Below are 14,350 nucleotides of genomic sequence, written 5' to 3' on the forward strand. Positions count from 1 at the left end.
CTCTCCACCACACTTTGCTCCTGGGTGGCTTCTCCAGCTGGCACTGCAGTGTCCTGCCGCCCACCTCCTCCAATGGCACCAGCAGCCACTGCAACCACAGGGGCCGAGAGGCAGCTGCAAGAAACCGCTGCCTGCTGATGAGCCGGACACGCCTCTGGCATAGCCATGGCTGAGGTCTGTTTCCCGTGATGGAGAGGAGAGCTGGGGCTTGAGATCCCCACGCTCACTGGTGGGACTGCATTGCTCAAAGTTCTCTGCAGCAGAAGAAGGGCTTTCAGACACCACCATGTCAGACACCACCATCAAAGGTCTCAGTCAGAGATAACATCTGGTCTGCACCATCAGTACACCATTTCCCATGCATACTCCTCTGCAGAGGAGAGTAATTTCCTTGTACTATAGCAGGGCCTTGCTGTGGGCTGCTCCTACAGAGTGGTGGCAAGCCCAGCTGAAGAAGGCAACTCACATCCATCACAGGCAACAGGGCACAGTTTGCCACCTCCTGGCACCATTGCCAAAAAATCTTTCCGGTGGCAGTATCTTGTCCCCTCACCTACTATAGTCTGATTAGAACGACTATTTCTTCTGGCTTCCCTCTCCAAGTAGCCAAAAGGTAGTAAAGAAAAACCAAGGATATAGGGAAAAGAACAAGGAATAATAGCAGACCACAGAGCAAGGCCAGAGGCTGCTTGCTAGAACATCTGCTCTGCAAGAACTGGGCCTTGATGACAAGTGGCAAGCAGCTGCCAGGAGGACTACAGAGCTTCCTGGGGTCGTTTGTAGAGAAAAGTTGGACAAGGTTTTCCTGTGCAATGGGAGAGCACCAATTCACAGACCTGGACTCCCCTTTGCTGAAAAGCCCTGTGTGCTTTTATGTGGCGTGGAAGTTCTCCACTCCTCTCCCCTTCCACAGGAGAGCAGCTTTCACACAGCACACATAACAGGAGGACAAGGAGATAAGGCCAGGGCGACCACATGTTGCAGTATAGCCCCATCCATAGCTAAGTGGGGCTGTATCCATTGGGTTCATCAGCTTCAAAGTGATTTTACCAGCATTTTGCCTTGTGTAGTCCTTATTTCCTATCAAGGTCCTAAACCAGAAGACTTTTATTACTCATCTTCAGCAGATAAAAAGCGATCACAGAAACACACTGTTTGTTCTGCTACATCAGCTTAAACTTCCGGCTATAAAAAGCCTAGTTCTGCTTTCTTTCAGGACTTTTCTTCCCTACCGAGTAGCAGTGCAGGCAGCCCGACAGCCAAGCCCATGGCATGAGTCCCAGTGTGACGATGCTCAGCTCCAGACAGGAGGCTCCCAAGAAAAACACTGATTGCAGCAAGACGACTAGGCAACCCTACACGCCTGCCTGCGCTTAGCAAGGCTGTTGTAGTGTTCCTGTTTGCTAGCTCGTTATATCAATTTCTGACAGAAAGGTTTGCTGTTACCCACAGGCATCTTACAGGTAGGTACCTTACAAGTTGTAGGATCCAGGTTTCAACTTCTTTTCCAAAGTGCTGCTCCCATCACTGAGGCAATCCATCTGCGTGCCTATCGCTATCCTTGAGTTGCTATTCTTCAGTCAGTAACTCTGTCAAGAGGTACCTTACTAAGAACTCGCTGCAACTGGCAACTCAGGGTCAAACCAGGCGTATTTTTGCTCGGAGTTTCTGAATGCTTCAGTCTGTGTCATCCCTCTCAAGCTCTCTGAAGATCACATTATTAGACACAGTAAAACAGAGGGGCAGATGCAGGAGAGGTAAACTTCACTCAAGCATGCTAATAGCTCGAGCTGAGTAAGGACTACCCAGAATTTCCCCCCTCCCCCTGCATTTTTATGGACGTTACAAATACTAGGCGGCAGGCTCGGCCGTCTCACATTCCACCCCCGGCTGCCCGTAACGCCTGGTGCCTCGCCCGCGGCCGTGCCCTGACGGCAGCCGCCAGCCCCGCAGGGGTACCCCCTCGGGGGTACCAGTGGGTGGTGAGGGGCGGTGCGGGGGGTGAGCCGGGCCGGGCCGGGGGCAGGCCGGGACCGCCGCAGCGGGGAGCCAAGCCTGGCCGAGGACGACGACGGCGCGGGAGCAGCGAGCCGGAGGCAGGACCGGGGGGCGGACGCGGGGCGGGGGTGGGGGCAGAGAAGAGCCCGGCGGGGAGGTCGGGCGGTCGGGAGGGGGCAGCCGGGCGGGGCGGCTCCGGGCAGCGGCGGCGGGGAGCGCGGAGCCGCGGGGAGCGGCGGGGGCGGGGCAGGGCCGGGGCGATCCCCAGCCCCGCCCGGCCTGGCCCAGCGCAGCGCCGGGGGCCGAGCGGCGCCGTGCAGCCGGCGCGGTCGGATGCGGCGGCCGCAGAGCGCCGGGGGGACGCGGCGGGGACGCAGCAGGTACTTCGCCTCTCCTCCGGGACAGCCCTGCCCGCGCCATGCCTGCCCCCTTGCCCCCTCTCCCCGCTGCCTGGCCGGCGGGCTGCGCCCGGCCGGTGCCTGCCCGCCCCGCAGCCCGCCCGTCGGGGCCGTCGGCGCGGCCGCGCTGTCCCTCTCGCTCGGGGAGCCGCGGGCGAGGAGTCCCCGGCGCGCCGAGCTGGGGGAGCGGGGCCGCTCCGCCTGCCGGGCCGGTTGTCGCGGGAGCGGGAGCCGCCGTGCAGGCGGTGCCTTCGGGATGTCGCGTACGGGCGTGGTGCGGGCACGGCGCGGCGGCGGGCCGAGCCCAGCCCGGGACTGCGAGGCGGGTAGCGTTTCCCCGGCGGGACGGTCACGCCGCGGACCCGTCGGGGATATTCCTGGGTGGCTCAGACAAGAGGTTTGTCGCCCCGGAGCGTCCAGGTCGCTGCAGTAAGGCAGATTTGCCAGGGGCATACTGGAGTTTGGAGTGGGGGGAGTAGGTTGGGAGCGCTGGGAGCCGGTGGGGGGGAAGAAGTAAAAGTGCCTGCCTTTAACGTGCAGGAGTTGGAGCTCCTGCGTGAGAGATGCGGGCGTCCCACTCGGATTTACAAAACACAAACCGATGTCGAAAAGCCAGAAGCCAAGAAAAATAACCATTTATTAAAGGCTTTTCTGAGGCTGTAAGCTGCCAGCACATTCGCTTTAAAAAAAATCTTTTTAAAGTTTATTTGAGTTGTCCAAGACATTGTTCTGCAGCAGATGTTTGTTGTCTAAACTTCGTTTGCAACTAGTGCAGCTTAATTTCAGACTGGAAATGTGTATTGAAATGTACTGCTGTTCTCAAATTTAACACTACCAGGGTGTGCCTGATAAATTACACCTGTTTACTTTTCAACTGGAGAGGCTTTAAAAATAAGTAAATATACAAAAGTTTGGCTTCAGATATGCATTCTTGGCTTTCCCTTTGCCTTTCTTAAAATTGCCATTGATGGCCAAAGCGTATGTCTGTGTGTGGACGAGAAGGGAGAACTGCAATGTGTGTGGTGGGGGCGGGTCTGGTCTCTTTTGTCAAGTCGGTTCGTGGATACTTGGAAGGCAGGAAAACATGATTCCAGCTGAACTACTGTGAGTGTCCTGAATGCATAGCATCGTGTGTTCTTGTGTAGGCAAAAGTAGGTAGTGGAAGGTTAAGTCCTATTCTCACTTGTGCTGTATTCTCACTTGTTGCTTTGACTTCAGGATATCATGAAAATTGAGAGCAGTTTGGCTCACTGTTTTGAAAATAGAAATTTCTTATTCTTCCAGCTGTAAAGTATCCAGTGATTCATGAGACAGTAAAAGCCCTCAGCTTCCCATAGGACTCTTACCAGACCGCCCCCGGGAGCAGAGAGTGGAGATGTACTGGGGGTGGTTGCTGAAGGGCTTTGGCATCCCCATTATCACCGGTTCCCCGTTGCCTCCTGGCACTGGGAATTACACATTCCCAGAGGAAAATTGCAGGTTGACTCCAGCTGCCTTACCCAGAGTGTTACCTGTTGGGAGCTGGTGAGAGGTACAGCCCTGAGCCTCTCCCTGTACCACTGTGTGGTGGGGCTGGAGAGGGCAGCGGAGGTGTGCCTTGCCATAGGGCAGATCGAGGGGTTGTGGCCTACCACACAGCATTGCGCTTTTCATGGCACATGTGGCACAGGGACCATACAGACCCTGGTAGACCCTAGGGATGTGAACCGTGCGGGAGAGCCCCTGCTCCAACCTGGAAGGGTGCTTGACCCTACTAGGATCCTTGACCTCTGCAGGAGAGCGCGCTAACCGCTGTGGAAACCTCAAAGCATGGTGGTGGGCAGGGAGATTTCCCAGGAGGGGCAAATGATGGTGCTTGCTGCTAACCTTGACTGCTCCCTCTATCCTTGGAGCAGGAAGGATGAAGCTCAGCCAAAAAGCTGAAGGAGGCCACTGAATTGTCCTCCACATGACTGTGGTTCTTGACATTGTGCCACTGCCTTTATTTGAGTAATTTAGCAAACGCTGTTTTGACCATCACATCCATGAGAAAGTATAGCCAGATTGCCCCTGCACTGCTGATAGGTTTATCTTTCTAGTGGTACCTGGTGGTGCAGTGATAGGGATCCTCTGGTTTGCTTTAGAGGGAATAAAACTGATTTCCAGTGGTATCAAAAGCTCGGGGTGTTGAGGTACCTAACCAAAGCAATGCTCAACACACAATATGCCACGGACAGGCTCTTTTTTTTAATATTTCAAGCTAAGGTCCGTACTTTGCAGCTAGTGGCTAGTCCTCTGTATGTGACTGGGACGAAAATGTTTTGAGGATTGAGTTGTAGAGCTGTCAGGAAGCAGTGACACAGATATCCTGGACCTGGCTGCTGCTCTCTTGTTATTATAATATACAACCAACTTTAATTTTTCTAACTGTTAAAAAATGAATGTACTTTCTGAGTTACTGGCTACAAAGCAGGAGGAAAACAAAAAAGTAGTGTGGCTGAAAGATATTGCCTGGAAATTTTGCTGCCAGAAGAGAATAAATTTTAATTTATTACATTATTAGTTATATTAACTGTGAAGTGACTTGTGAGTGATATTCATTCCCTGAGAGTCCTGGCAAATAATAATGTTACAGCCTCCATTGCCTTGCCGCTAGCGTGTCAGAGGCAAAGATTTACTTTTGTGATACTAAGTTTGCTGTAATAATTTTAAGAGAAGGAGTACTTACAAACAATGGAAGAGACTCTGTATGATTTCTGCTGATTGAGTGCATCATCCATGCCTTCAGCCAGGGAAACTGCTATAGCACCATTGCCTTTAGTAGAGTCATGACAGTTTACAGCTGCTGAGTTGTGGCTGATAGAGTCCTAAGTCTGGCATATAATTTTCTTCACAGAAAGAAGTATATTTGTCCTTCGATAGACCAGTATGGTAACTCTGGAAAAGACTTACAGAAACATTTATTTTGTTGCATGTGATGCTCTTAAATTATATGAATATGATTCTCTCAGGAGCCATCAGCCAGTCTGGTGAGGATTGCTAGTTGAGCTATCGTTAACAAATACTTTTCTAGTCAAATGTAATTGTTTATTTTACAGTGGAAAGCACTTGCGATTCATATGGACACAGTGGCATTTTGTTATAAGCCAATACAATGAAAGACTGTGATAGTTTCTGTGATAACAGTGTGCAGATTGTAACTGAATTACAATTAGATTGAACCTTAGCTGAGGTGAAGTTGTTCTGTTGAAGAGCTTCACTGTTACCATGCTTCAGAAAAGAGGTCAACATCTCGAGGGCCTAGTTCTGCTCCCGGGAAGTAAGAGGGTTGCTGTCATCTTCAGGGTAAAAAAGACCAAGGACACCAAGCAACAACTGTGTTTCTTGGATAATATGTCTCTCCCAGCAGGTCTCTTCACCAAAGTAGTTTGGACCTAAGAACTAGAATGGGGAAATAATAATAATAACAATGGGGTAAATAGTAAATTATATTCTCAGAAAATAATTTTAAAACATCCTGAATGTACTAAAGAATTCAAGTCAATTCACTGTAGGCTTTTGTCAGATTACTTCTTTTCTGAAGGAGGGAACCCAGGGAAAGGGAGTGTGGGAAAATAAGGTGTGGGTCATCCTTTAAATCTCTTTATATTCATCTGGGATATGGTTTGCTCCTTCCATCTTCCAGAAGGCACTTGAAAATGCATCTCCCGTTTTTCAAGTGCCCAAAACAGAGTGCTGGAACAGCAGTGGCTCACATGTTTCTGTGATCTTAAGAAACCTGTATATAGAAACATAGAATCATAGAATGGTTTGGGTTGGAAGGGACCTTACAGATCATCTAGTTCCAACCCCCCTGCCGTGGTCAGGGGCATCTTCCACTGGACCAGGTTGCTCAAAGCCCCATCCAGCCTGGCCTTGAACACTTCCAAGGAGGGGGCATCCACAACTTCTCTGGGCAACCTGTTCCAGTATCTCACCATCCTCACAGTAAAGAATTTCTTCCTAATATCTGATCTAAATCTACCCTCTTTCAGTTTAAAACTGTTACTCCTCATGCTATCACTACGCTCCCTGATAAATAGTCCCTCCCCAGCTTTCCTGTATGCCTCCTTTAAATACTGGAAGGCTGCTATTTTCCAATGAAAGTACCGACACTTCTGTATTAAACCTAAGCCTGTTGAGGGTAAGCCTACTCCATTACCCAGAGTAAACCAGATACTCCTTGGGATGTACAGGCTGTGGGTTGAAACCTGTTGGTACGCTGGTCTCTAGCAGAGGTTGAGATCTCAATGTCTTGCCTTGATACCCATCCATTGAAAGTGTCTTTCACATGGTTGGGAAATGCTTGTGACCCTTGAGTAAATAAATGGTAAGGAGTTCTAGCTCTTAACGAGTTCCCTAAACTAAGCTGTTTCATTTTGGGCTGATGGAAAGTGTCCTCCCATCCAGCACAACTTTTTTTTTTCTTACCTTTCCCAGAAAAAAATTAAATCTTTACAAATTTGGTTTGGATGGAACCAGTTCTCTCCTCATCCCCATCCTGGTTTGATTACCAAGCTGAAAAATTGGCTGTCTGTTTATCCTCAGTACATACGTTTGGGGCATGAGCACAGATTCTCATTGCAGTATGCAGCAACTAAACTGTAACATTTCTGGTTAACAGTAAGTGCTTGTGACATCTTCTGATATTTTTACAAAGCTGTGTAGATCTCTTCCAATACTTATATATGGCAATGAAAAAAGACAGCTAGGAGGATCTGCTGTGAAAATGCAACCTATCGAAGTCCGTGGGAAAATGTTTCAGTTAATCTAAGTCATAACTTAAAGAAAAACAGAAGTAAATTGAGAAGGACAATTCAAGTTGATAGAACTATTTTTTATTTTATAAAAACCCAACAACATTAAATGTATGTCTTGTATACACGTGCAAAGGGAAAAAAAAGTAAAGTGAACCGTAAAGAAAAGCAATACTTACAAAGATGTGACTTGCTGTGCTTATTTTAAAAAGGGTAGCAGGAATCCAACTAATTTGAATGGGAAGTAGGATTGGTTTTATGATGACTGGCTTTCAGAGCATCTCCTTAATTGTAAATAGCATAATTTTGTACCATTAAGGGTGGGAAGTTATTTTAGGCATTGGCAACGTGCACACTGGCATCAAGACCTGACACCAACTTTCTCAGGCTCTTTGCTACCTTCGGTCTGCATGGGGAACAGGGGCAAGCTTAGAAAGCAGTGAGTTTGTCCTGCTGCTGCTCAGGCGGTGACGGTTGGGTGGTGTTTTGGTAGTGCCATGTACACTTAGGTCTTTTTGAGAAGGAGTGAGCCCGTCGCTGTGCACACGGGGACTTGCTGGGACCATTTGCTAATCCTTCTCACCACTCCTCTGCATTTTTTTCAGCATGAAAATTTTGTGGAGGGAAACACCTATGAGCAGTTATCTACATTGCCCTTGTGTTTCTGCAGCAGAGCTGCATCTGTGCAGAGCATGACTGACAGCTTACCCACAGCTACCTTTGATAAGCACGCAGCAGTGCTAGACCTTGGTGTCCCGTCCTAGTAAGGGTGTCCCCCGTAGTAAGGACGGTGTCCTGTCCCTCTCGGCTCCTGGGTCTATGTTGTGGCTTGAGCACCCGCGCGGGCCGTGGGTGACATGGGAAGACAGTGAGATTTATGTTGCATTTGTTGTTTTTATTTTCAGAGCCTGGTTTGCAAGCCACTCTCCCAAATTAATATGCGAGGCTTGCTGGAGCTGGGGATACCCACCGCCTGCCCAGGGGAGCGCTTGGAAGAACGTGGCTTGATCTCCCTCTTGTGGAAAATTATCGGAACTAAATTCTCGTGATATTAAAGAAGAAAAGTCCAGCATCGGGGAACGAATGATGGCAGCAGTTACCGTGCCACCTGATGCTCTTGTCGGCCCTCAAGGAAGTGAAGAGATGGACTCTCTGATCATACTGCATTATAATTACACAGGAAAGCTTATTTTAAGGGAAAAGGCAACTGATAACATAGACCTGCCCACTATAGCATTTCTGATCCTATGTAGTTTCATAGTCCTGGAAAACTTGATGGTGTTGATTGCCATATGGAAAAACAACAAATTTCACAACCGCATGTACTTTTTTATTGGCAATCTAGCTCTCTGTGATCTTTTAGCCGGGATTGTTTACAAAGTAAACATTCTTATGTCTGGGAAGAAAACTCTGAGCTTGTCCTCCACAATCTGGTTCATTAGGGAAGGCAGTATGTTTGTTGCCCTGGGAGCCTCCACTTTCAGCTTATTAGCAATAGCTATCGAGCGGCATTTGACCATGATTAAAATGAGGCCTTATGATGCAAATAAAAAATACAGAGTGTTCCTTCTCATTGGTACATGCTGGCTTATTTCTATTTCCTTGGGTGCCTTACCCATCCTTGGCTGGAACTGTATAAACAACTTACCAGATTGCTCAACAATTTTGCCTCTATACTCCAAGAAGTATGTTGTGTTCTGCATTAGTATCTTCATAGCCATTTTGGTTGCCATTGTCATCCTTTATGCCCGTATCTACATCCTGGTAAAGTCCAGCAGTCGTAATGTCACTAACCACAATAACTCAGAGCGGTCCATGGCACTCCTTAGGACTGTCGTGATTGTTGTTAGTGTCTTCATTGCCTGCTGGTCTCCACTGTTCATCCTTTTCCTCATTGATGTGGCCTGCAGAGTCAAGGAGTGCTATATCTTGTACAAAGCCAACTGGTTTATTGCTCTGGCAGTCATCAATTCTGCAATGAACCCCATCATCTACACGCTGGCCAGCAAGGAAATGCGTCGGGCTTTCTTTCGGCTTGTTTGTGGCTGCCTGGTGAAATCCACAGTGGCCAGATCTTTGCCTATTCAGCCCACGCCAGATCACAGTCGAAGTAAATCCAGCAGCAGCAATACCCAAAAGCCAAAGGAAGATTTCCCACCGATGAATGTTCCCTCGTGTATTGCTGAGAAAAATGAATCTTCGTTTCACAATGGAAACTTCTGTAAGTAAAGGACTCCTCAAGACAAGTACCTTTCTGTGGCCTTTAGATTTAAACTACAAGTATAGTTTAAGCATTCATGCACTTAAGTCACAGGGGAAAACACTAACCACTTATTTAACTTTGAGGACTTATTTATCAACAATCATTTGCTCTGGGTGTTCATTCAGTAGCACACCTGATTCAGAAAAACCCTTTCATGCTACCCAACAGCCAGGACAGAGTCCATGCACACCTAATGATGTTGTGCACCATGATGGCATTGCATGATGAGGCTGCATTTGGCACTGCCTAATCTTGCAAGACATCAAGAAAACCTGTTAGAAACTTCAGCATTCACTAAACACTGCTGACAATCAGAGAATGAGCCCGATTATTGCCAACTGGGAGAAAAGCTCATTACGTATGTTGGCAATTATAGTTCTCTATATGTATCTTGCTGTTATGTTAATGGCCTTATATGTATGTGGTATAAATAGGTGTATATTTGTACAATTCCTTATTAAAAAGTCATTGTTTGGTAAAAGTTTACAATATGCTAAACATTGTATTGCAGTATACACTGTAAGGTGACAAATTATACAAATAGATAGATGTGTTTCAATGGGGATATTTGAAAATGTATGAAGTAGTATCTTTTAACTGACAGGAACTTCAACATGTCATATCAATGCAGTATTTTTATTTTTTCCACTGTTATTCAAACTTTTCATGTTTAGTGAAAGACAACATGACAGTTGTCACTGTGACATTTCACAACTTATTTTAAACAAGCAATAGTAAATAACCATTGAGAGAGGCTATATATGTTTGCTATTTAAAGTAGTTAAAATGTGACCCAACAATACACGTGTATCAAGTGTATGTACTGTTTCAATGCATATATTTTTACTTACTGTTTCCAATGTATTTAAAAATATATGTCAAACCTATGTAAACCTGTGTACATTGTGAATGCACTACCTAAGCTGAGATTCTTCATTTCTGAAAGAGACGTATCATTTCAGAAAGCAATGAACCACAAACAGGTCCCTGTGGAGTTCCTTCTTTTCTCTCCAGGCACTACCACAGCATGGGATTGTGTTAGAAATTCTCCCTGGGAAGAAATCCAGCCACTGGGACAAGATCCCATTTTCTGGCAATGGGACTCTACACTCCTACTGTCTCCAGGCACTTTTGCAGATACAAGAGGGAAGATGCGGTACAACAGGATCACGCTGAAAGGCATGTCTCCATTTATACCTGACCGTGCCTTGGATCTGGAATGAAAGCCTGTTTAGTTTGGAAGACCTTCCAACTTTCCTGGAGCCCCAGACTTACTCTTTTGAGAGGCTGTTGCAGAGAAACCTGTATGAAAACAACTTTATGGTTCATCACTGCCTTACCAGCCTCAGTACAGGATGGTGTTCAGCATCAGAGGGATTCCCTGAGACCTAGAGTGGTTAAGACTTCATAAACGTCTGGTTTCAAGTCCTCATGGAAGTGGCCCGTGGTACTTCCATCAATAGTACTTTATGGCTGGAGGTTTCAGTGGAGGTTGACGGAAAATTCTGAGATTACTTCCCGTTGTCTTTCAGTAAGAATGTAAGCATCTAACTTTCCTGGGCTCTTTCAAAGATTTGTGTTTAATGTCTCAAACTACACCTTGCCTTATGCACAATCAGAAGTCATTGAGGTTTTTTTAATACACAGCTTGAAGGAGCTCATCCTTAGCTTTACTCCGGTCTTAATCATTTAAAGCAGCAGCATTAGACTCTTCCCACGTATGTACAGTGTATAAGTTGTGTAATGTGTGTAGCAAAAGCCTTTAAAATGTAGAGGTTTGCATTGTGATTATGTTTTACAAGTTAACAGTCTGCTTGTAGATGTTTTACGCTGTTAGAAAAGTGTAAGAACAAAGAAAAACTGTATTTGAATGAAATAACTGTGAAAGAGAGTAGTAAATATGAAATAATTTCTACCAAAAATGTTGAAAAGCAGTGCACTTAGAGAAGAAAAAAAAGCTAAACTAAGCTAAGCATGATATAACTATATGAACTGCAAATACAGGCTGGGTCAGCAGCTCTGTAGCTTTGTGAGAAATAAAACTGGTGACATTGCATTGCCATGGCTTGCTTAGGTCTTTAGATCTTACAGTGCTATTTGGCAGTATTTTCAATGTGGAAGTTCTCGCCTGAAGTTGTGTCCTTGAAAACTGCCAGTTAAATATTTGTATACTCCTAAATGTTAGTTCATGAGGTGGTGGCACGTGGCAGCATTCCTTGCTATTGTGGAGCAGAAAGGCCTTAGCAACACAACGGTTTGAGAAGACATTGTGGCTGACCCCACAACCAACTCTCATGTCAAGGATGTTACATGATTCTCACTATTTAGTGAAAAAAAGAATATTTTTAATAGCCAAAGTCCAAGAATATGCACATAAAAGTGAGTTTTAACATCTGGATTCTAGGCTTAGCTGTTGTCGGAGTTGATGCAAAGTACAAGTAATGCAAGCATCTCCACTGTTGGAGGCCATGTGGTTGCATGTCAGTACAAAAATCTTTCACTCTACCTTGATTTTGTTCTCTTATTTTGGAGCTGTGGGGATATTTTGTTAGTTCACTACCCTGCTGTACTTGAAGCAGGCTCCTGAGATTCATGGATTCACATGTAACACTGATAATATAATTTACAAAGTACTTATGACTGAAGAGAAAAAAACTGTTGCGGATACAGTCTTCAGTGGGTACATCCTGCTGGGACATATTAGGTAAAGCACAGACTCTTGAAGATTTCAGAGCAAAATTTTAAAGTAGGACAAGTCAAGGGCTTAACAGCAGTGGACCATGAACAACCAGGAAGATGTCCTATCCTTGAAGCTGGAAAAGTTGAATAGCTTCTTTCACCCTAAGATATTAGAAAATTCCTTAAAATACATCCCAGAATCCAAGCTTTTTATCATCTAGGCTGATTTGAGCATGTAAGAAACTGAATCAGGTCTCCCAATTGGTTTTACATGGAGCAAAAGCTACAAAAGAGACTTAACATTTCATTCATATTATTTCATTAATTGGAATATTTATTTTGGTTCTGGATTACAAAAGAAATGCAAATCAAACCACCTAAGGAGGAAAAAAAAAAGCTTTCACAAGATGCTTTCCAAGAGTCTTTTATTGCCAACAGTCTTAACTGTATTTTCAACTCATTAGGTACCATAAACATTTTGAAAACTTTTAATTAAATCTCAAACCTTTGAACCGAAGTTGTTGTGTAGCAGTAATTTTTCAAAGAATTGTAAAAGAGGTTTTGGCCTTCAGTGGAAAACGTGCATGTAACCTCTGGGTGTCGTGCCTGAAGGCGGTACCTGTGGGAACGCTCTGCGGCCGAAGGCGGTAGGGACGTGGCGTCGGAGGAAGGCTTCGCCCCCGCTGTGCTGGGAGCAGGCGGGGTCCCTCGGCTCCCCTGCTCAGAGGGCTGTCTGCTCCGGCAGCACCGTGCACAGCTGCTGCCTTGGAAAGGCACACTTCACAAGGAGCGGCTGTAATTAGGATGTCGCGCTGCCTACGAGGTTTGTAATTTCCAACTGCTTTAGTAAGGAAATGGAAAACACACCTGTGCATAAAGTGCCAGCTGCCAAGAAGCTGGGGTCCTGAGAGCAGCCGGTCCGCCCCTGCTGAGCAGAGCTGTGCTGGCGTCCGCCCCGGGTACTGCCATTTGACCCACGAACACAACCAAGGGCACAGCTCGGCTCCTTGACTTTGCTGGGAGCTGTGGACCCCATGGCTGCCCCAGGTCTGGGGACTCTTCCCTTCTCATGGCAGAACTCATGGGGGGCAGGCACAGCAGCAGTGATCAGGGGTTTCTGCTTGGCCACCATTGAGCTGTGAGGCTTGCCACAGCCCTGAGACCTCCTGGCACCTGGAGTGGTCTGGAGGCACCATGCAGAGGCGTGCAGAAGCATGCTGATGCCCATGTTGCCTTCAGAGCTGCATTTCTTCTCCCCAAGAGCAACGTAACTTCCCAGGGCATCTGCGGGCTCAGCGTTTCTCCAAGTGAGTAAGAGAGAAGGGCCTTTGCAAGGAGACACTTAGGTGGTGGAGGAAGAGGATTTGGGGAATATCAGCCTAGCTAAGCTTCCTTCTAGCGTGGAGCCTTTCTGCTCTCCACAGTACACTAAATAGCTGCTCTTGCATGGACCTTGTCTTTGCAGTCACTCTCCACAGAGAGACCACGGAGTTGGCTACCCTTGGCTATCCTCGCCTATGCAGTGTGCCAAGCAGGAAAGCTACCTTTTCAGGAGAGGGCATCATCTGGCCCAGAAAGAGAGCCTGTACGAGCGATTACTTGCATCGTGAAAATGGTATTTGTCAAAAATGAACTCGTGGAAATCAATGTTGCCTCTGTAAAAGTACGTGGAGCTCCTCTGGTGTAAAGTCAATGTCACTGAGGTCAAACTCCTCATGTGGCATTTGGTCCCCTGACATTTTTCATCCCTGTTTCTACTGAGATGAGTAGTTCATTGACTTTTTAATATTCAATATCCAGGTAAACCGTGCAGAATTCAATTTATTCTGCTACAAAATGGGCATCCTTTCAGGTAAATAAGAAAAACCCCAAAACAAATAAGGCCATTAGGGAACCTGGGCATAGGAGAACAGACTCAAGCCCACTTTACATGCATTTTGATTTGATAGTAGTGCTCATTATTTTATTACTTTGGTTAATCATATACAAACTGAATAATCAGAAAACAGTTGCATGACACATATTCCAAATTCTGTTGCTTAAGGACTTCCTCAGAGACAAAATTTGCCCCTCCAACCAGAATACCACAATCAGCGGACAGGCAAAAACTTGAGATTCACAAAAGTCATTGGGAATATAAATGATCACAATATTTCCACATAACATTATTTTTCCTGCAATTCCCAGTTAAAAATGTTTCTAAAAGTAATAAATATTAATGAATAACAAATGTATAG

General features: G+C 46.2%; 1 protein-coding gene across 3 annotated transcripts; it reads left to right on the plus strand.

Moving 5' to 3' along the window:
- Positions 1–1,329: 1,329 nt before the first annotated feature.
- On the plus strand, positions 1,330–12,616 carry S1PR3 (sphingosine-1-phosphate receptor 3). Of its 3 annotated transcripts, none has more exons than XM_072859938.1 (3): positions 1,330–1,463; positions 8,077–9,392; positions 10,449–12,616. In XM_072859938.1, the coding sequence occupies exons 2-3, from the start codon at positions 8,255–8,257 to the stop codon at positions 10,655–10,657; spliced, it is 1,347 nt and encodes a 448-aa protein (XP_072716039.1). In that variant the 5' UTR covers positions 1,330–1,463; positions 8,077–8,254; the 3' UTR covers positions 10,658–12,616. The 3 variants fall into 3 exon arrangements, with proteins under 3 accessions (XP_072716039.1, XP_072716037.1, XP_072716038.1); XM_072859936.1 differs by lacking the exon at positions 1,330–1,463 and adding an exon at positions 1,981–2,096; XM_072859937.1 differs by lacking the exon at positions 1,330–1,463 and adding an exon at positions 2,195–2,378.
- The last annotated feature ends 1,734 nt before the right edge of the window (positions 12,617–14,350 follow it).

This window comes from Ciconia boyciana, chromosome 4 (genome assembly GCF_034638445.1).
Source record: "Ciconia boyciana chromosome 4, ASM3463844v1, whole genome shotgun sequence".
Taxonomy (NCBI): Eukaryota; Metazoa; Chordata; class Aves; order Ciconiiformes; family Ciconiidae; genus Ciconia; species Ciconia boyciana.